This window comes from Heterodontus francisci, chromosome 8 (assembly GCF_036365525.1).
Source record: "Heterodontus francisci isolate sHetFra1 chromosome 8, sHetFra1.hap1, whole genome shotgun sequence".
Classification (NCBI taxonomy): domain Eukaryota; kingdom Metazoa; phylum Chordata; class Chondrichthyes; order Heterodontiformes; family Heterodontidae; genus Heterodontus; species Heterodontus francisci.
This window is the reverse complement of record NC_090378.1, coordinates 115,709,595-115,730,948: the sequence shown is the minus strand read 5'-3', so window position 1 is coordinate 115,730,948 and position 21,354 is coordinate 115,709,595. Positions and strand designations below refer to the sequence as shown.

The following is a 21,354-nucleotide window of genomic DNA, read 5'->3' as shown; positions in this document are numbered from 1 at the left end:
TCAACTGGGAGAAATGTTACGGACTCCTAGTGGGTCAGTGGCGGGTGGACTCCCTGCCGGAGGAGATGACACCTTTTGCGTGGAGCACCACGCACCTCCTCTATCTGGGAGTCCACCTTAGCCCCGCTGAGGAAGCCTGGCCTGCAAACTGGCAGGAGTTGGAGGCGAAAGTCACCGCTCGGCTGGGGCGCTGGACAGGAATGCTCCGAGTGCTTTCCTACAGGGGCCGAGCGTTGGTCATAAACCAACTGGTGGCCTCCATGTTGTGGTACCGGTTGGTCACTTTGGCCCCGCCCCCTGTATTTGCCACCAAGATCCAGAAGAAACTCGTCGATTTCCTCTGGGGCAAGAGGAAACACTGGGTCTCTGCCGCGGTCCTGAGTCTCCCGATTGAGGAGGGCGGTCAGTCGCTGGTGTGCGTCCGCACCCAGGCTGCGACTCTCCGCCTTCGGACCCTGCAGAGATACTTGTACGTCGATCGTCCTCCCAGATGGTGTGCACTGGCGACGTATTTTTTCCGCCAGTGTCACTGCCTTCAAGACGACACGCAGCTCCCGGTGGAGTATGTTAGCCGCGCCTCTCTGAGGGAGTTGCCTGTCTTTTACCGGGATCTTTTCCGAGTCTGGAACATGGTCGCCTCCAGTCAGGGCGCTCCACTGCCGGCGGAGGAGAGCGCCTCGGCCGTCCGGGCAGCCGACTCCGGGGACGGTCCGGCGGGCGGAGGAGTAGCCGAAACCCCCGGGACGCCCCTCACTGCGGGTTGCGAGGGGGCTCGGGAGTGCGGAGCGAACCCGGCCGAGCTGACCCCCGCTTGGCCGGAACTGCTCATCGGACCCAGGCCCCGAGTCCCTCCTTGGGAGCCGGTCCCGCACAACCCGAGCCGCCTCTCGGAAATGCCCTCCGTGCCATTCCAATCGGTGCGGAGGGGTTTCCTGTACGGGCTGCTCCTGCACACTCTCCACTTCCTCGCCCTCGTCAGCCGGCCGGACACGCCCTGGCGGTCCGCGTTGCCATCTGGCGGCGAGGGGAAACCCCGATGGAGGTCTCTCTACGCGGGAGTCTTCCCCATTTACATCGGGGACCTGGGATGGAGGGTGCTGCGCAGAGCAGTCCCGTGCAATAGACTTTTAAGTAGGTTCACGGACTCCCAGGCCGCCTGTACTTTCTGCGGCCTGGACGAGTCCGTTTTCCACGTTTATACGGAGTGTGCGAGGTTGCAGCCCCTCTTTGAGTATCTGAAGGGGCTGCTCCTCAAATTCTGGCTGCACTTCAGTCCCACGCTCCTGATCTTTGGGCACCCGGTGCGGAGGGGCTTGGGCCGGGAGGAGGATCTCCTCGTCGGTCTGCTCCTGGGCCTGGCCAAGGTGGCAATTCACAGGTCCAGGTTGCGGGCCATCGGGGGTTCCGTCCTCCCCGATTGCCTGCCCCTCTTCCGCGGTTACGTTCGCGCCCGGGTGTCCCTGGAAAAGGAGCATGCGGTGTCCGCCGGTACGCTTGAGGCCTTCCGCGACCGGTGGGCACCGCAGGGACTGGAGTGCATTGTCGACGCCGAGAATGGCATTTTAATTTGAGTTTTTGTTTATTTCTGGTTTTAATAAAGTTATTAAAAAATATATAAGTATGTTTATAAAGGGGGCCTGAGGAATAAAGGCCCCCTCGACATAGAATATATAAAAGGGGCCTTGGGTATCAAGGCCACCTTGGAAATAAAAATAGGGTTAGATTAAAAAAAAACGGGTTAGATACAGAGTAAAGCTCCCTCTGCACTGTCCCCATCAAACACTCCCAGGGCAGGTACAGATAAAAACAAATGGGTTAACATTCTGAAAGTAAACTGATTGATTAAAACTCAGGAGCATGACAGACTCTGTCAGTTGGTTTGTTGGAGGTGGTTCCAGTCTCTTGCTCCACCCCAGTCTATAAATTGCCGAATCGGGAGCGCTTCACATGCACTTCGCTCTCCCACTGACACTGTATCCAGGATGGAGTACAGAGCGGACCAAGTGCCGATGAATCGCCACACCTCCCCTTACCAGTGCCTGAAGGAGGACGGTCAGTCGGTCCCGTCCACCATCATTAACCTGGCCCCAAATGTTCGCCCGATCCGGGACCACCTGCTCTGGTCTCTCTTCAGCTTCTTCTACATGAATTTCTGCTGCCTTGGATTCGTGGCGCTGGTTTTCTCGGTCATGTCTAGAGATCGGAAAGTTGTGGGAGATGTCGAAGGAGCTCGGCACTATGCGTCTACAGCCCGGGCACTCAACATTGCAACCACAGTGCTGAGCATCCTTGTCTTCCTAATCTTCATCGTGATGTTGTCCGCTGGCGTGTTTCAGGCATTGCAAATCATAAAACAAGAACACCACCAACAACAATACCATGATGTCTTTGGAGGTGGGAATTGAAGCAAATCGATTTTGGCAGGACCTCATTGTCCATGGCGGGAACTGTTTTCTGAGCAAACTCTTTTCAACACTTTGATGCAGTCTTAATCTATTATGGCTTATTTCTATCTGTAACGTCTGTATAGTGCTGATATGTTTAAATGTTCATTTTGCAGCAATACAGATTTCTATAAAACTTGGCCAAGGTGTGGCCTTAATTGTATTAATGTAATTGTTTAGAGACTCTTGGAGTTTAATTGTTAATTGTTCCTGTGTTCAACTGTTAACACTTCCTCTTGACAGAAAAAGCCAAATTGCATAGAATGGGTTAATAATTAATTGCATGGTGAAGTGCTGACATTTCATGGCAGTGATGTACCTTGTTCTGGGAAACAGTTAATGCAAAACTTGATTTGTCGACTCAGTCATTTAGATGCTGCTAATTGCACTTTGGAGTTGCCTTGATTATGTCCTGGGGTGAAAGTGTTGGGGCTTTGAATTGATCTGCTCAATAAATGACTTGAAGGCCAGATAAAAAAAAAAATGGGTTAGATACAGAGTAAAGCTCCCTCTCCACTGTCCCCATCAAACACTCCCAGGACAGGTACAGCACGGGATTGGCTGGGCAATTTGTGAAGCACTTCCTGTCTGCAATCAGGGGGAGCAGCTGCACCTGTGTTGCTGCAACTGCAACTGGAGAGGAGCGAGGAGACTGGAGTTACTGCAGAGAGGTGACTGTCGAGTGGAGACAGCTGTATTTACTGTGGAACTGTTGCACATTTTCAAGACTAAGAAGACCTGAGAGTCATTTTGGAGAGGTGGGTGTTGGAGCACCAGAGAACTGTTGGTTGTTTGGACTGTTGGGGGAGGGAGAAGGCACCGGAAGATCCAGGGGTGGGGCTGCCAAATTCTATAGGGAGCCCCTGTACTAGCTCTTGTGTTTATCTGCCATCCTGCACAAAAGGGGCTCCCTCCCCACCCCCGACTGTGTGGCTCGGGACGGCTGGAGCTCCCCGGCTGAAGAAAATCCTTATACAACAACAGAAAAGGGAGAGAATCGGGCGGCTCTAACCGACCCGGGCGAGAACCCTCCCCTAACTGGAAGAGTGGACTGTCGACTCTGCAGGAAGGTGCTCCAACCACCAATTGAAGAAACATCCTTGCAGCTGTTCTCTCTCTTCCATCACTCGGCCACCTATCCTCTCCTCTCCTTGTCCTTTTCAGCCCTATCCTCCTCTATTCCCATCCCCCCCTCCCCCATCATATTGTTTGTGTTAAAGAAAACTGTCGTGTGCTTTGTTTCTTGGGGGTGGGCGTAGCTCTGCGACCCCATGGCAAGCCCCTCTTCGCCGGTGGCGGGGCCTTCCCATTCATATGCTGCTGCGGCTGCTGCAGCTGCACCTATTGCCCCGTCACCGTTTGCGCTAATAACATCTAAGCATGGAGTCAAGAGCTACGTCCACCCGAACATGACTATCGAGGCATGTGTGAAAGCAATGGCTGAGGTTGTCAGCCCTTCGGCTATTGTTGCAGCCTCTAAAATGTATGGGAAGGCAGTGTTATTCCTGAAGACCGAGCGGGCGGTGTCCCTGGCTCTGAGCAAGGGGCTCACCGTGGGCGGGACCTTTCTGCCAGTGGACCCCCTGGAGGCCACTGCGCATAGGGTCATTTTATCCAACGTCCCGCCCTTCATTCCTGGTGAGCTCCTCCTTCCCCACCTGCACCATCTGGGGGAGGTAAAGACGGGGCTCACCCCAGTCCCGCTCGGTCTTCGGGAGAACAGCCTCCGACATGTGTACTCCTTCCGCCGCCAGTTATTCATGCAGCTGGCACGGGAGGAGGTGACAGAGGGCCACTTTAATGTAGCATTCCAGGGGACGGCCTACCGCGTCTTCTGGACCTTGGATGGGCCGCGGTGCCATGTCTGTAAGGGGGTGGGGCATGTTCGTAAGAACTGCCCCAACCTCCCGGCTGCCACCTCCAACTTGGCGGCCCAGGGTGGCGCAGCTGCACCTCCTCCCACCCCACACCTCCACCAGATACCATTCAGTCGGTACCGGAGGCTGTGGTTTTCACGGCCTCCGGCAGGGAGGTGGGTGACCGTCCAACTGGAAGGAAGGCGCGGAGGAGAAATAAACATCGAGAGGCGCGTCCCCTGGACACCATAACACTACCAGAGTCTGAGCGCAGCGAAAAGCCCGATCTCGGGGAGTCAATTTGCCCCAGGGGTGGGCTCAGGCCCAGGGTGAATAAGAAAAAAGAGAGTTCGGAGGCGGAGGCCTCTGATGACATGGAGGTCTCTGAGCCTCTGCGCCCTGGTGGGAAAAAGAGGAGAAGGCATCCCTCCACAGACGTAATAAGGGGCCCTGAGGCGCAGGGCCCATCTGTTGGAGGGGAGCTGTCTCCTGTCTCAGGTCCCCAGGTTTCCCCTACCACCACCACCAAGGCTACAAAGTCTGGGCAGGAGCTCCCTATTCCTCAGGATGGAGGGGAGGGGAAGGCCCCGGTACATGAGGCCCCATCCTGAAGGAGTAAGTGGGGCCCTGCTTGTGGTGGGGGAGCCTGGGGACTCCGACCATTCCGCCACTGCTACTGGGTCGGGTGCCCTGGGTGAAGGGGAGGGCGAGGCCCCAGAGGGTCGGCCCTCCCAGCTGGAGTCCACAACCAACCAAGAGACACCCGACCCGGTTATAACCGAGAATGCTGCCCCATCTGCTGGGCCTGTGGGTGCAGGCGGAGCGGGAGATGGCCTCCTCTCTCCGCCTCCAGTCTCGGCTCCGGCTGGTTTTCCGGAGTCGGGAACGTCTGTCTCCCCTGGACCACTCATTGGCCTGGGGACGGAGGTAGAGGGAGGTCCTGAACCGCTGGTGCCTACAGGCTCCAGTTTCACAATAGAACCCAGAGAGGACTCCTCCGCCATCGATCCTGGGGGTGGGATCGTGACGGAGGCGGGACCAGCTGGCGCGGCCAGGACGTCCACCCCACAGTGTGCGGTGGGCGTGTCGGCCGCTGGCGGTGACGACCCGGAGGAGGATGGGGATTCGGTGTGGGGCACGGAGGATGATCCTGATTCCATCGCCAGTGAGGTGGTGGAGTCCCTCGTGCCTCCCACCGAATCTCCTCTCATCCCCATGGCGGAACTCCGGGATTTCCTCACGGTTTGCAGGGGCTCCCGCAATAAAGTTCAGCTGGCCCTCGACCGCTCGTCGAATCTGGCGCTGATCATCCAGTCTGTCCGTGCTGCCCTGAAGGTAACGGGCAAGCGCGCGGGCGTGAAACTGGTTGAGAGGCGCCGTTTTAATGTGTTCCTCAATGGGTTGCTGGGGGAGTGGAAGTGCTCCTGGCCAGGTGCACTTCCACTCCCTCCTCACAGTGAGCTGTTGGTGATGGGTTTTAAGTACCTTTGACATGAAGATAACCATAGCCAGCCTCAACATCATCGGCAGCAGGGGGTCTCACCGCAGATTTTTGCGAGGAGCAGCTTTGACAGAACGAGGTGCGGAGCGAACTTACAGCTGAGCGGTCAATTTCAGTGTAAGTTACAAGTTAATCCCCTTTTGTTTCGGAGGACCAGGGGACTGCTGGGTAAGGGAAAACTATTTATTTGGGCAGTTTTAAAATCTTTTTCTTTTTGCGAGGAGCAGCTTTGACAGAACGAGGTGCGGAGCGAACGTACAGCTGAGCGGTCAATTTCAGTGTAAGTTACAAGTTAATCCCCTTTTGTTTCGGAGGACCAGGGGACTGCTGGGTAAGGGAAAACTATTTATTTGGGCAGTGGCAGTACCCGAGACACTACACGTGTAGTGTCTCCCACCCACCCTCCTCCTCTAACCAAAAAAAAAAGGACTCTGGTGTGTTGAAAAGGTAAGCTTTTTATTTAAAAAGTTCAGTCCGTCGGATTGCTAAGCGAACAAGTTTTGACTTTTTTTTTTTCGTTTGGTTTTTCAGTAGATTTGTTGGGAATCTAGAATAGTGGGAATGGAGGTAAAGGCAGTTGTATGTTCCTCCTGCAGAATGTGGGAGGTAGGGGTCGCCAAGAGTGTCCCTGCTGACTGCATCTGCGGGAAGTGCACCCAACTCCAGCTCCTCGCAGACCGCGTTAGGGAACTGGAGCTGGAGCTGGATGAACTTCGGATCATTCGGGAGGCGGAGGGGATTATTGACAGGAGTTATAGGGAGGCAGTCACACCTCAGGTAAAAGAAGAAGGTAGATGGGTTACCGTCAGGGGAAGGAAAGGGAACCAGCAGGCAGTGCAGGGATCCCCTGTGGCCGTTTCCCTCAACAACAGGTATACCGTTTTGGATACTGTTGAGGGGGACGACTTACCAGGGGTAAGCAATGGGGTGCAGGTCTCTGGCACAGAGTCTGTCCCTGTTGCTCAGAAGGGAAAAGGGAAGAGGAGCAGAGCATTAGTCATTGGGGACTCCATAGTTAGGGGAACAGATAGGAGGTTCTGTGGGAACGAGAGAGACTCACGGTTGGTGTGTTGCCTCCCAGGTGCCAGGGTACGTGATGTCTCTGATCGTGTTTTTGGGATCCTTAAGGGGGAGGGGGAGCACCCCCAAGTCGTGGTCCACATAGGCACCAACGACATAGGTAGGAAGAGAGATGGGGATTTAAGGCAGAAATTCAGGGAGCTAGGGTGGAAGCTTAGAGCGAGAACAACCAGAGTTGTTATCTCTGGGTTGTTGCCCGTGCCACGTGCTAGCGAAGAGAGGAATAGGGAGAGAGAGGAGTTGAACACGTGGCTGCAGGGATGGTGTAGGAGGGAGGGTTTTGGTTTCCTGGATAATTGGGGCTCTTTCTGGGGTAGGTGGGACCTCTACAAACAGGATGGTCTTCACCTGAACCAGAGGGGTACCAATATCCTGGGGGGGAGATTTGTTAGTGCTCTTCGGGGGGGTTTAAACTAAATCAGCAGGGGAATGGGAACCTAAATTGTAGTTCCAGTGTCCAGGCTGTTGAGAGTAGTGAGGTAGGGGATAAGGTTACAGGGACGCAAGAGGGCACTGGCAAGCAAGAACTTGGTTTAAAGTGTGTCTACTTCAACGCCAGGAGCATCCGGAATAAGGTGGGTGAGCTTGCAGCATGGGTTGGTACCTGGGATCCTGATGTTGTGGCCATTTCAGAGACATGGGTAGAGCAGGGGCAGGAATGGATGTTGCAGGTTCCGGGATTTAGATGTTTCAGTAAGAACAGAGAAGAGGGTAAAAGAGGGGGGGGGGGAGGTGTGGCATTGTTAATCAAGGAAAGTATTACAGCGGCAGAAAGGACGTTTGAGGACTCGTCTACTGAGGTAGTATGGGCCGAGGTTAGAAACAGGAGAGGAGAGGTCACCCTGTTGGGAGTTTTCTATAGACCTCCGAATAGTTCCAGAGATGTAGAGGAAAGGATAGCGAAGATGATTCTCGACAGGAGCGAGAGTAACAGGGTAGTGGTTATGGGGGACTTTAACTTTCCAAATATTGACTGGAAATACTATAGTTCGAGTACTTTAGATGGGTCTGTTTTTGTCCAGTGTGTGCAGGAGGGTTTTCTGACACAGTATGTGGACAGGCCAACCAGGGGCGATGCCACATTGGATTTGGTACTGGGTAATGAACCCGGCCAGGTGTTCGATTTAGATGTAGGTGAGCACTTTGGCGATAGTGATCACAATTTGGTTAGGTTTACCTTAGCGATGGGCAGGGACAGGTATATACCGCAGGGCAAGAATTATAGCTGGGGGAAAGGAAATTATGACTCGATTAGGCAAGATTTAGGATGTGTAGGATGGGGAAGGAAACTGCAGGGGATGGGCACAATCGAAATGTGGAGCTTATTCAAGGAGCAGCTAATGCGTGTCCTTGATAAGTATGTACCTGTCAGGCAGGGAGGAAGTTGTCGAGCGAGGGAGCCGTGGTTTACTCAAGAAGTTGAAGCGCTTGTCAAGAGGAAGAGGGCGGCTTATGTTAGGATGAGACGTGAAGGCTCAGTTAGAGCGCTTGAGAGTTACAAGCTAGCCAGGAAGGATCTAAAGGGAGGGCTAAGAAGAGCAAGGAGAGGACACGAGAAGTCATTGGCGGATAGGATCAAAGAAAACCCTAAGGCTTTCTATAGGTATATCAGGAATAAAAGAATGATAAGAGTTAGAACAGGGCCAATCAAGGATAGTAGTGGGAAGTTGTGTGCGGAATCAGAGGAGATAGGGGAAGCGTTAAATGAATATTTTTCGTCAGTATTTACAGTAGAGAAAGAAAATGTTGCCGAGGAGATTACTGAGATACAGCCTACTAGGCTAGATGGGATTGAGATTCACAAGGAGGAGGTGTTAGCAATTTTGGAAAGAGTGAAAATAGATAAGTCCCCTGGGCCAGATGGGATTTATCCTAGGATTCTCTGGGAAGCCAGGGAGGAGATTGCAGAGCCGTTGTTGTTGATCTTTATGTCGTCATTGTCGACAGGAGTAGTGCCGGAGGACTGGAGGATAGCAAATGTTGTCCCCTTGTTCAAGAAGGGGAGTAGAGACAGCCCTGGTAATTATAGACCTGTGAGCCTTACTTCGGTTGTGGGTAAAATGTTGGAAAGGGTTATAAGAGATAGGATTTATAATCATCTTGAAAAGAATAAGTTCATTTGCGATAGTCAGCACGGTTTTGTGAAAGGTAGGTCGTGCCTCACAAACCTTATTGAGTTTTTCGAGAAGGTGACCAAACAGGTGGATGAGGGTAAAGCCGTGGATGTGGTGTATATGGATTTCAGTAAGGCGTTTGATAAGGTTCCCCACGGTAGGCTATTGCAGAAAATACGGAAGTATGGGGTTGAAGGTGATTTAGAGCTTTGGATCAGAAATTGGCTAGCTGAAAGAAGACAGAGGGTGGTGGTTGATGGCAAATGTTCATCCTGGAGTTTAGTTACTAGTGGTGTACCGCAAGATTCTGTTTTGGGGCCACTGCTGTTTGTCATTTTTATAAATGACCTGGATGAAGGTGTAGAAGGGTGGGTTAGTAAATTTGCGGATGACACGAAGGTCGGTGGAGTTGTGGATAGTGTCGAAGGGTGTTGTAGGGTACAGAGGGACATAGATAGGCTGCAGAGCTGGGCTGAGAGATGGCAAATGGAGTTTAATGCGGAGAAGTGTGAGGTGATTCACTTTGGAAGGAGTAACAGCAATGCAGAGTACTGGGCTAATGGGAAGATTCTTGGTAGTGTAGATGAGCAGAGAGATCTTGGTGTCCAGGTACATAAATCCCTGAAAGTTGCTACCCAGGTTAATAGGGCTGTTAAGAAGGCATATGGTGTGTTAGCTTTTATTAGTAGGGGAATCGAGTTTCGGAGCCACGAGGTCATGATGCAGCTGTACAAAACTCTGGTGAGGCCACACCTTGAGTATTGCGTGCAGTTCTGGTCACCGCATTATAGGAAGGATGTGGAAGCTTTGGAAAGGGTGCAGAGGAGATTTACTAGGATGTTGCCTGGTATGGAAGGAAGGTCTTACGAGGAAAGGCTGAGGGACTTGGGGTTGTTTTCGTTAGAGAGAAGGAGGAGGAGAGGTGACTTAATAGAGACATACAAGATAATCAGAGGGTTAGATAGGGTGGATAGTGAGAGTCTTTTTCCTCGGATGATGATGGCAAACACGAGAGAACATAGCTTTAAGTTGAGGGGTGAAAGATATAGGACAGATGTCAGAGGTAGTTTTTTTACGCAGAGAGTAGTAGGGGCGTGGAACGCCCTGCCTGCAACAGTAGTAGACTCGCCAACTTTAAGGGCATTTAAGCGGTCATTGGATAGACATATGGATGAAAATGGAATAGTGTAGGTCAGATGATCGGCGCAACATCGAGGGCCGAAGGGCCTGTTCTGCGCTGTAATGTTCTAATTCTAATTCTAATCTCCGCACAGCACCAACCTCTCCCGCTGCTCAGAGTACCATACCCCCATCACTCACCCAATACCAATCCCTGGCACTCAGGATTCACTTCTGACAGTCAGATACTGCACCTCATCCTCACACTCCCACCAATGCCTCCTGAACACCATGCCCACCAACCCCCCCCCCCCCCACCAAGGATCCATGATATCGCTCCTCTGACCCTCCTCTACCGCTAATGCCTCAAGCATCACATCCATCACCCTGGAACCTTTTCTCCCCTGGCATTCAGTTTGAAACCATTTAAATTACATCAATATTATTCAGTTCATATTTCCTTTAAAAGGGACAGCCTGCCTTTAAGAAGAGCAGGCTGGCTGCAAAACATGGGCTGGGATATTATCCAGACAACAGGGCCTTGACCTCCAGCAAAAGACCCACCAAGAACCCCGCGTTTCCCCTTCTGTGGGAGGCCCGCCAAATAAAGTTCCAATTAAACACGTAACTGGACAGCAGTGGGCCTTTCACAGGATCAAGGACCCTGGAAACTGAAGTCCCGCCCTCTGAGAGCTGCCAGCCAATCAGAGGAACTGAGCAACGCCACTGCGGAGGCAGGGGCTACTGACAGTGGAGAACCTACCCGAGGCCTCGGAGCGGTGCAGGAATCAGGTAGGTCAGGGCAGGAGGGTCTCGCGGGGTGGGGGGTCACAAGGAAGGGGTGTGTAGGGGGGTCAGTATCAAGGGCAGGGGGGTAGCTCTCAGCGGGCCCCCATTCCCGATACTGGGTTCCGTGTTCAGGCTCAAAGTGTCTTTTAACAAGGGACTCTCCCCTCCCCAAACGGAGCCAGGAAGTAACTCACACGGTTTTTCTTGTCATGCTTCCCGTGTGGCGACAGGCCCCGCCCACAGCTGGGCTAATTGTGGTGGCAGTGCAATGAGGTAATTGGGAATTAATTACCCTCTAAAGAGCCTCAATTGGAGGTGGTCCCTCCCCCGTCACCATCCCACCTGATTATCGGCTCTCCCACCTCCAAACCTGCCATGTGGGAGGGAATAAAACTCCCCCCATGGTTTGTGAACAACACGACTGGGACCGCCTGAGGAACACAGAGACTGTCATCAGTGTCTGTAAACAATTTCTAATCATCTTGTTCACATCTTGTTTACTCAATTCTGCTTTTTGGTAAAATATAAAATCTACATCTCAACATTGTCCAACTTTAGCACAGCCTGTCTGTATATATTATTCAGCAGGATATATCTTCACTGAGAAGGAGACCTTTTTAACTATAATAATGACACATCTCTGATAATCATCTTCATAATTCTTTTATTGTATCTTTCATCCATTCTGTGTTTATTTGCAGAAAGCTCTGGTTTCTGCTTTGCTGTATGTAGAAACCATTTGTAATGTTTTTGGTGCTGTTCAAATTTACTTCATCAAACTTACATTTAAAATATGCAGTCATTATTCTGAATGGTATTGACTGTAACTAGCTCAGATCTGACTCCCAGCAGCTGAAATAGAGAGAAGGAGGAATGGAGAACAGATGGAGGGAGGGATGGAGATCAGAGAGAGGGAGGGATGGAGATCAGAGAGAGGGAGGGATGGAGATCAGAGAGAGGGAGGGATGGAGATCAGAGAGAGGGAGGGATGGAGATCAGAGAGAGGGAGGGATGGAGTTCAGACGGAGGAAGGGATGGAGTTCAGACGGAGGAAGGGATGGAGCTCAGGGAGGTGTGTATCTGAGAGGAAAGAGGAAGTCCCTTCACCAATCCATGCAGCTCCCTGCTCCCCCATCCTGCGGACAGACTCCACTACAGTTAGATGGTTTTCACCTTGTACTTTTTACTGACATGATGGATGAACGGAGCCCTGGCTGGAGACTGCACTGGATGAATGGAGCCCTGGCTGGAGACTGCACTGGATGAACGGAGCCCTGGCTGGAGACTGCACTGGATGAACGGAGCCCTGGCTGGAGACTGCACTGGATGAACGGAGCCCTGGCTGGAGACTGCACTGGATGAACGGAGCCCTGGCTGGAGACTGCACTGGATGAACGGAGCCCTGGCTGGAGACTGCACTGGATGAACGGAGCCCTGGCTGGAGACTGCACTGGATGAACGGAGCCCTGGCTGGAGACTGCACTGGATGAACGGAGCCCTGGCTGGAGACTGCACTGGATGAACGGAGCCCGCACTGGATGAACGGAGCCCTGGCTGGAGACTGCAATGGATGAACAGAGCCCGCACTGGATGAACGGAGCTCTGGCTGGAGACTGCACTGGATGAACGGTGCTCATTAAATAATGACCAGTGTAACCAAAGGAAACCCATTTATCATTAACACACACTGACACAATTATAATCACTTCAGAAATAGGAGCAGGAGTAGGCCATTCAGCCCACGGAATCTGCTCCACCATTCAATATGATCATGGCTGATCTTCTATCTCAATTCCACCTTCCCGTACTATCCCCATATTCATTAATTGCCACAGTAACCAAACATCTATGGACCCCTGTCTTCAATAAACTCAAGGACTGAGCATCCACAGCTCTCTGGGGTACAGAATTCCAAAGATTTCAAAGATTCACAACCCCTTGAGTGAAGAAATTTCTCCTGATCTCAGTCCGAAATGGCCGACCCCTTATTCTGAGACTGTGACCCCTAGTTCGAGATTCCCCAGCCAGAGGAAAACATCCTCCCAGTAGCTACCCTGTCAATCACATTACAAATTTTATATGTTTCAATGAGATCATCTCTTCTTATTCTAAATTCCAGGGAATAATGTCCCAGTCTATTCAATCTCTCCTCATAGGACAATCCCCTCATCCCAGCAATCAGTCTGGTGAATCTTTGCTGCTCTCCTTCCAAGGCCAGTATATCCTTCCTTAGGTAAAGAGAGCAAAACTGTCCACAGTTCACCAGGTGTGGTCTCAGCAAGGTCCGATCCAACTGCAATAAGACTTCTTCACTCTTACATGTACAGGAGCTGACACAGAGTCTCTCTCTCTCTCTCTCTCTCTCTCTCCATCTCACCCCCTCTCTTTCTATCTATCTCTCTCTCAATCTCTATCCTGTCTTCTACATCTGAAGGTGTTCTATGGATGTGAGTGTTTAATATAAGGTGGTGTTTGTCAGTATATTTTCTCTACTGTATGGTTTATGAACATGGTGAGAGGGGATAAGGGGTCTGTTCTTCGATGTGAGGCAGTGATGTCTGTCCCAGTGACTCAGACTGTGATGCTGTTGTTTTCTGTGACTGACACTATGATATCGATTGTAATTTCACTCAGTGTGACAGGAGGTTACATGGCTTGATCAGTGGTGAGGGCGGAGCAGACTGAACAAGGAGCTGTAATCTTCAGTCACTGCCGAACACCTTCACACACACCGCACAGTCCGGAAACTTCTTCACTAAATATTCTTTCAGCTCCTTAATTACAGCCCTGGACCTGAAAAAGGAAAAAGAGAAAGACATCTTTTAGAGAGGGTCCTGGACACAATGTAGACTGTGCATTACCCACTAATGACACTACGTCCATATTTAACTCATTGTTTAAACTCCAGCACACCTCCTGTTCCAATCCACATGTTTCAGCCAAAGAGCCGCAAATTCTACAGCACAGGAGGAGGCCGTTCAGCCCCTCATCTCTCTGCCAGCTGTTTGCTCGAGTAATTCACAATTAACATCTCAGTTTAAAATCTGTTGTGGGGAAGTTATTTGAATCTGTTATTAGGGACAGAATGACAAACAAATATAAACTGATCAGAGAGAGTCAGCACAGATTTAAAAAGGGTGAAACATGTTTAACTAACCGAGTTGTATTTTTTGAAGCGGTCACTAATGTGGTAGATAAGGGAATGTCTATGGATGTTATTTATATGGATTTCCAGAAGGCATTTGAGAAGGTTCCACACAAGAGACTGTTCGCAAAATGGAAGCAAATGGAATGTGAGGAAATGTTTTGACATGGGTAAGGAATTGTTTAGGAGGTAGGAGACAAAGAGTAGGGATAATGTGTATTTACTCCAGTTAGCAAGATGTGAATCGTGGTGTCCCCAGGGATCTGTGCTGGAGCCTCAACTTTTCACTGTATTGATCAATGACTTGGATGAACGAATAGAGACATCTATCCAAGATTGCTGATGACACAAATATCCAAGATGAGGCAACATCGAGGTGTTGCTGGAACAGGAGCCAATGTAGGTCAGTGATCACAGTGATGGGAGAATGTGACATGGTCTGGGTTCGGACATGGGCAGCAGAGTTTTGGATCAGCTCTAGTTTATAGATGACGGTAACTGTGATGCAAACAGGAGAACATTGGAATAGTCAAGTCTCGAGGTAACAAAGGCATGGATGAGGGTTTCAGCAGTAGATGAGCTGAGGCAGGGAGGACTCGGGCGAGGTTACGGAGGTGGAAATAGGTGGTTTTAATGATGATGTGGTTTAATTGGTCAGTAACACATCTCAGGGTCAAATACAACACCATGGCTGTGAACTGCCTGGTTCAGTCTCAGACAGTCCCTGGGAGAGGGATGGAATCAGTGGCTCGGGAATGGAGTTTGTGACGGGGACCGAAGACAATGGCAGATGGAGTTCAATGTGGACAGTGTGAGGTCATCCAGTTTGGACCCGAGAAAGATAAATCAGAGTAATTTCTAAATGGTGAGAAGCTGAGAACTGTGGAGGAACAGAGAGATTTAGGGGTCCAAGTACAGAAAGCATTAAAATCTAGTGACAGGTACAAAACATATTGAATAAGGCTAATGGAATGTTGGTCTTTCTATCAAGGGGACTGGAATACAAAGGGGTTTTACTCCAGTTGTATAAAGCTCTGGTTTAACTACATCTGGAGTAACTGTGTTCAGTTCTGGGCCCCACACCTCAGGAAGGAGAGATTGGCCTTGGAGGGGGTGCAGCACAGATTCACCAGAATGATACCGGGACTGAAAGGGTTAAATTATCAGGACAGACTGTATAGACTAGGCTTGTATTCCCTTGAGTTTAGAGAATTTAGGGGTGATCTCATTGAGGTATTTAAGATGAATAAAGGATTAAGATGATTCGGAGAGATAGAGAGAAACTGTTTCCTCTGGTGGGGGAGTCGAGAACAAGGAGACATAGTCTTAATATTAGAGCTCGGGGTGATGTCAGGAGGCATTTCTTCACATAAAGGCGAGTGGAAATCGGGAACTCTCTCCGTCATAAAGCTGTTGAGGCTAAAGATCAATTTAAATATTTAACAATGAGCTTGATAGATTTTGTTGGGTCGGGGTATTGTGGGTTATGGGACCAAGGCAGGGAGATGGAGATCAGATACAGATCAGCTGATCTAACTGGAGGATAGAACAGGCTCGATGGGCTGAACAGCCTCCTCCTGTTCCTATATTCCCAATCCCACTACCCTGCTCTATCCCCATAGTCCTGTATTCTCCTCAGATTCACATGTTTATTGAATACAATTTGAATAAAAACCTGAAGTTTAATCCCCGAGAGGCTGCTGAATGTTTAGTGAATTCTCGGTTTTGATTTCAGATTTCTACTATCTGTAGTTTTTAGTTACCAAACGCTGTTGATTGTTTTAATTCAAGGGTTTATCGATCTGCATTTCCACTTTCAAGGAATGATGTAATTGAACCCGAGATCTCTCTGCTTCTACACATCCTTCATCAGCTTTTCACTCCTTTTCCTTCCAAAACCCATCATCTCAAACCCCTCGACATTGAATTGTGTCAGTCTCCGATCTGTCCCTTCCCTGATCCCTCTCCCCGAGTCTTTGTCTCTTCTCCTCCCTGTTTGTCAAACCTCTCCTTCTGTGTAATCAGCACATTCCAATGATCGTGCTCCCTCTGTCCAAGACCAAATCATCGATATATATCAGCAACAAGTCACCTCTTTAATGTAGAGAAACATCGCACGCCACCTCACATGACATCAGGAAAACAGACACAAGTAATAGAGAGATTAGGAGGGGTGACCAAATGCTTGGTTAAAGATGTGGGTTTTAAGGAGGGTGAAGTGTTTCAAGGAGACCAAGGTTAAAGGAGGTTCTAGATACGGGGGTGGGTCAAGACTACGGAGGGATTTCAATCCAGAGAGTAGAATTTTACATTGAAATTTGAGGGTGTTGGGGGATGGAAGCCCAATGTAGGTCAGCATGGACGGGGGTGATGGTGAACAAGACTTGGTTTGGAACAGGATATAGAGAGCAGAGCTTCGGATGAGCTGAAGAATACAGAGAGTGGAGGATGGCAGTCTGGTCAGGAGAGCACTGGAATAGTAAAGTTAGAGGTGACAAAGACATGAAGAAGAGTTTCAGTAGTGGAAGGAGTGAGGGAGGGGCAGAGATGGGCAATGTTACAGAGGGGGAAGTGGATAATCATTGAGATGTGGAGGATTTGGGGTCAGATCAGGGTCAAAGATGAGACTAAGGTTGTAAAGAGTCTGGTTCGGCAGCAGACAGTGTTCAGGGAGAGGGATGGAGTTTGTACCAGGAACTGAAGACAATGGCTTTGATCTTCCCAATGTGTCCCCCAGTGAGACTGGGTCCTCAGTGCTGACTGGTCTTAGCTGCTGTTATTTTCACTGATTGGACAGTTATTATTAGAGACTCCGACCACAGCACAAATCCCCAATGTAAAAAATAACTGCAAAGACTGTCAGATCGGAAGATTAAAACTAAACCAACAGAGGAAGTGAAAGAAGGAGCTCGGAGCAGCTGGACGTTTGTTAATGACACGGGAGAAAACTGTGAACCGCACACACTATCTAGAATTTTACAGCACAGAAGGAGGCCATTCAGCCCATCGTGCCTGTGAGCTACCCAATTAGTCCCACTGCCCCTCTGTAGCCCCATAACCCAGCAAATCTTTCCTTTTCAGGTATATCTCCAATTCCCTCTTCGAGACCTGGGCCCACAGCACGAGACTGCCCCGAACCTGGGCTCAAAATTGGCATCTCATTCATTCATTGGAAGACAAAATGCCTGGTGTGGGAAATGGAGCTCAGGACTCGGAACATTCCCTCTCCCCTCCTGAGGGACACTTCATGCTGGGGTGACAGTTCCATGGGCCCCGACAACACATTCCTACCTCACCCACTTCCACATTCTGTGTATGTAAGCCTGGATCCTGTCAGCAGGATATTTGACCAAAGGGGCCATCACCACCATGTCCCCACCTGAAAGCCACACCGAATTTGCATTTATATAACGCCTTTAATGTACAAAGCGTCACAAGATGCTTCACAGAGCTGCAGTAAGAGCAACGGGGAAAGGGTGAGGTGTCTTTAGGAAGAAGGCTTCTGTGAAATGATGGAGTTTGATGGAGGAGAGAGAGACCTGGCGAGGGAGAGGGCTTAAGGGCGGGAATTCAGAGAGCAGGGCCGAGGCGTCTGAAGACTCTGCTGTCAATGGTGGGATGCAGGAAGCAGCGATGGGCAGGAGAGGAGAGTCAGAAGATGAAAGAGTGAGAGAAGGAATGTGAGTCTGCAGCAGGAGGCAGAGCTAGGGAGGAGTGAGGCCATGAAGGGAAACAGAGGTCAGTGAGGTCAGGGGTAACAGGTTAGTGAGGTCCTGAGTAACAGGTCATTGAGGTCAGGGGTCGTGTGGAAAGGCACTTGGTGTCAGACAGTGGTAACAGGAGTAACAGGTAAGTGAGGTCAGGGGTAGTGTTAGAACATCACTTGGTGTGTGACAGGGGACTGAGCACTGCATTTCAGACAAGTCGGGGTTTATGGAACGTGGATGAAAGAAGCCGGTAGAGGACATGAGAATATTCGAGTTTGGAGAGAAGACAAGCAGGGATAAGGGTTCCTGTGGTTAAGCGACTGATGTAGTGTAGAGACAGGCAACGTTGTGGAGATGGAAATAAAAGGCCAAGTGATGAGAGGATGTGGGGTTTGAAGCTCAGCTACTGGAGGTCCAGTGGGTAGGAGGCCCATGTTTACTGGTTCCTATTGAAGGGTCCAGTGGGTAGGAGGCCCATGTTTACTGGTTCCGATTGAAGGGTCCAGTGGGAAGGAGGCCCATGTTTACTGGTTCCTATTGAAGGGTCCAGTGGGAAGGAGGCCCATGTTTACTGGTTCCTATTGAAGGGTCCAGTGGGAAGGAGGCCCATGTTTACTGGTTCCTATTGAAGGGTCCAGTGGGAAGGAGGCCCATGTTTACTGGTTCCTATTGAAGGGTCCAGTGAGAACGAGGCCCATGTTTACTGGTCCCTATTGGAGGGTCCAGTGAGAACGAGGCCCATGTTTACTGGTCCCTATTGGAGGTCAGTGGGAAGGAGGCCCATGTTTACTGGTTCCAATTGAAGGGTCCAGTGGGAAGGAGGCCCATGTTTACTGGTTCCTATTGAAGGGTCAAGTGGGAAGGAGGCCCATGTTTACTGGTTCCTATTGAAGGGTCCAGTGGGAAGGAGGCCCATGTTTACTGGTTCCTATTGAAGGGTCCAGTGGGAAGGAGGCCCATGTTTACTGGTTCCTATTGAAGGGTCCAGTGAGAACGAGGCCCATGTTTACTGGTCCCTATTGGAGGTCAGTGGGAAGGAGGCCCATGTTTACTGGTTCCTATTGAAGGGTCCAGTGGGAAGGAGGCCCATGTTTACTGGTTCCTATTGAAGGGTCCAGTGGGAAGGAGGCCCATGTTTACTGGTTCCTATTGAAGGGTCCAGTGGGAAGGAGGCCCATGTTTACTGGTTCCTATTGGAGGTCCAGTGGGAAGGAGGCCCATGTTTACTGGTTCCTATTGAAGGGTCCAGTGGGAAGGAGGCCCATGTTTACTGGTTCCTATTGAAGGGTCCAGTGGGAAGGAGGCCCATGTTTACTGGTCCCTATTGGAGGTCCAGTGGGAAGGAGGCCCATGTTTACTGGTTCCTATTGAAGGGTCCAGTGGGAAGGAGGCCCATGTTTACTGGTTCCTATTGAAGGGTCCAGTGGGAAGGAGGCCCATGTTTACTGGTCCCTATTGGAGGTCCAGTGGGAAGGAGGCCCATGTTTACTGGTTCCTATTGAAGGGTCCAGTGAGAAGGAGGCCCATGTTTACTGGTTCCTATTGAAGGGTCCAGTGGGAAGGAGGCCCATGTTTACTGGTTCCTATTGAAGGGTCCAGTGAGAACGAGGCCCATGTTTACTGGTCCCTATTGGAGGTCAGTGGGAAGGAGGCCCATGTTTACTGGTTCCTATTGAAGGGTCCAGTGGGAAGGAGGCCCATGTTTACTGGTTCCTATTGAAGGGTCCAGTGGGAAGGAGGCCCATGTTTACTGGTTCCTATTGAAGGGTCCAGTGGGAAGGAGGCCCATGTTTACTGGTTCCTATTGAAGGGTCCAGTGGGAAGGAGGCCCATGTTTACTGGTTCCTATTGAAGGGTCCAGTGGGAAGGAGGCCCATGTTTACTGGTTCCTATTGAAGGGTCCAGTGGGAACGAGGCCCATGTTTACTGGTCCCTATTGAAGGGTCCAGTGAGAACGAGGCCCATGTTTACTGGTCCCTATTGGAGGTCCAGTGAGAACGAGGCCCATGTTTACTGGTCCCTATTGGAGGTCCAGTGAGAACGAGGCCCATGTTTACTGGTCCCTATTGGAGGTCCAGTGGGAAGGAGGCCCATGTTTACTGGTTCCTATTGAAGGGTCCAGTGAGAACGAGGCCCATGTTTACTGGTCCCGATTGGAGGTCCAGTGAGAACGAGGCCCATGTTTACTGGTCCCTATTGGAGGTCCAGTGAGAACGAGGCCCATGTTTACTGGTCCCTATTGGAGGTCAGTGGAACATGGACACTTTGGTTGATGTGGTGGACAGTTCCTTTATGTTGTAAATGTTTGATTGTCCGCCCCTCATCCCAGTAAAACTCCATGACCCGGAGCCTGACCATGGAAGGGGATGGAGAGGGGAAGGGATTAGAGCATGTTATGAGCTGACAGGATGGGGCAGTGGGTCAGACCCTGTCCTGTCCCTCCAGCTCACACTGATGGGGTGAGGATCTCCTCTCTCTGCTGGGCCTTAATGAAATGAGCTTTCTGTCCAAACCAGTCCCAGTGAGATTAGGCCAACAGCACAGAATTAGAATTAGAATATTACAGCGCAGTACAGGCCCTTCGGCCCTCGATGTTGCGCCGATCATCTGACCTACACTATTCCATTTACATCCATATGTCTATCCAATGACCACTTAAATGCCCTTAAAGTTGGCGAGTCTACTACTGTTGCAGGCAGGGCGTTCCACGCCCCTACTACTCTCTGCGTAAAGAAACTACCTCTGACATCTGTCCTATATCTTTCACCCCTCAACTTAAAGCTATGTCCCCTCGTGTTTGCCATCCTCATCCGAGGACAAAGACTCTCACTATCCACCCTATCTAACACTCTGATTATCTTGTATGTCTCTATTAAGTCACCTCTCCTCCTCCTTCTCTCTAACGAAAACAACCCCAAGTCCCTCAGCCTTTCCTCGTAAGACCTTCCTTCCATACCAGGCAACATCCTAGTAAATCTCCTCTGCACCCTTTCCAAAGCTTCCACATCCTTCCTATAATGCGGTGACCAGAACTGCACGCAATACTCCAGGTGCGGTCTCACCAGAGTTTTGTACAGCTGCAGCATGACCTCGTGGCTCCGAAACTGGATCCCCCTACTAATAAAGGCTAACACACCATATGCCTTCTTAACAGCCCTATTAACCTGGGTAGCAACTTTCAGGGATTTATGTACCTGGATACCAAGATCTCTCTGCTCATCTACACTACCAAGAATCTTCCCATTAGCCCAGTACTCTGCATTGCTGTTACTCCTTCCAAAGTGAATCACCTCACACTTCTCCGCATTAAACTCCATTTGCCATCTCTCAGCCCAGCTCTGCAGCCTATCTATGTCCCTCTGTACCCTACAACACCCTTCGACACTATCCACAACTCCACCGACCTTCGTGTCATCCGCAAATTTACTAACCCACCCTTCTACACCCTCATCCAGGTCGTTTATAAAAATGACAAACAGCAGTGGCCCCAAAACAGAACCTTGCGGTACACCACTAGTAACTAAACTCCAGGATGAACATTTGCCATCAGCCACCACCCTCTGTCTTCTTTCAGCTAGCCAATTTCTGATCCAAAGCTC

General features: G+C 50.4%; 1 protein-coding gene and 1 long non-coding RNA gene across 2 annotated transcripts in view; one reads left to right on the top strand and one right to left on the bottom strand.

The window, feature by feature from the left end:
• Nucleotides 1-1,905: 1,905 nt before the first annotated feature.
• LOC137372591 (dispanin subfamily A member 2b-like) lies at nucleotides 1,906-2,796 on the top strand. Its single transcript, XM_068036531.1, has one exon. It carries the CDS (start codon nucleotides 1,983-1,985, stop codon nucleotides 2,403-2,405), a length of 423 nt encoding a protein of 140 aa, XP_067892632.1. The 5' UTR covers nucleotides 1,906-1,982; the 3' UTR covers nucleotides 2,406-2,796.
• A 10,839-nt stretch (nucleotides 2,797-13,635) lies between these two features.
• Nucleotides 13,636-21,354, bottom strand: part of LOC137373089 (uncharacterized) — a 41,849-nt gene continuing 34,130 nt past the window's right edge. The window contains exon 2 of the long non-coding RNA XR_010975581.1: nucleotides 13,636-13,696. This is a non-coding gene — a long non-coding RNA (uncharacterized lncRNA). The remainder of the gene's footprint in view (nucleotides 13,697-21,354) is intronic.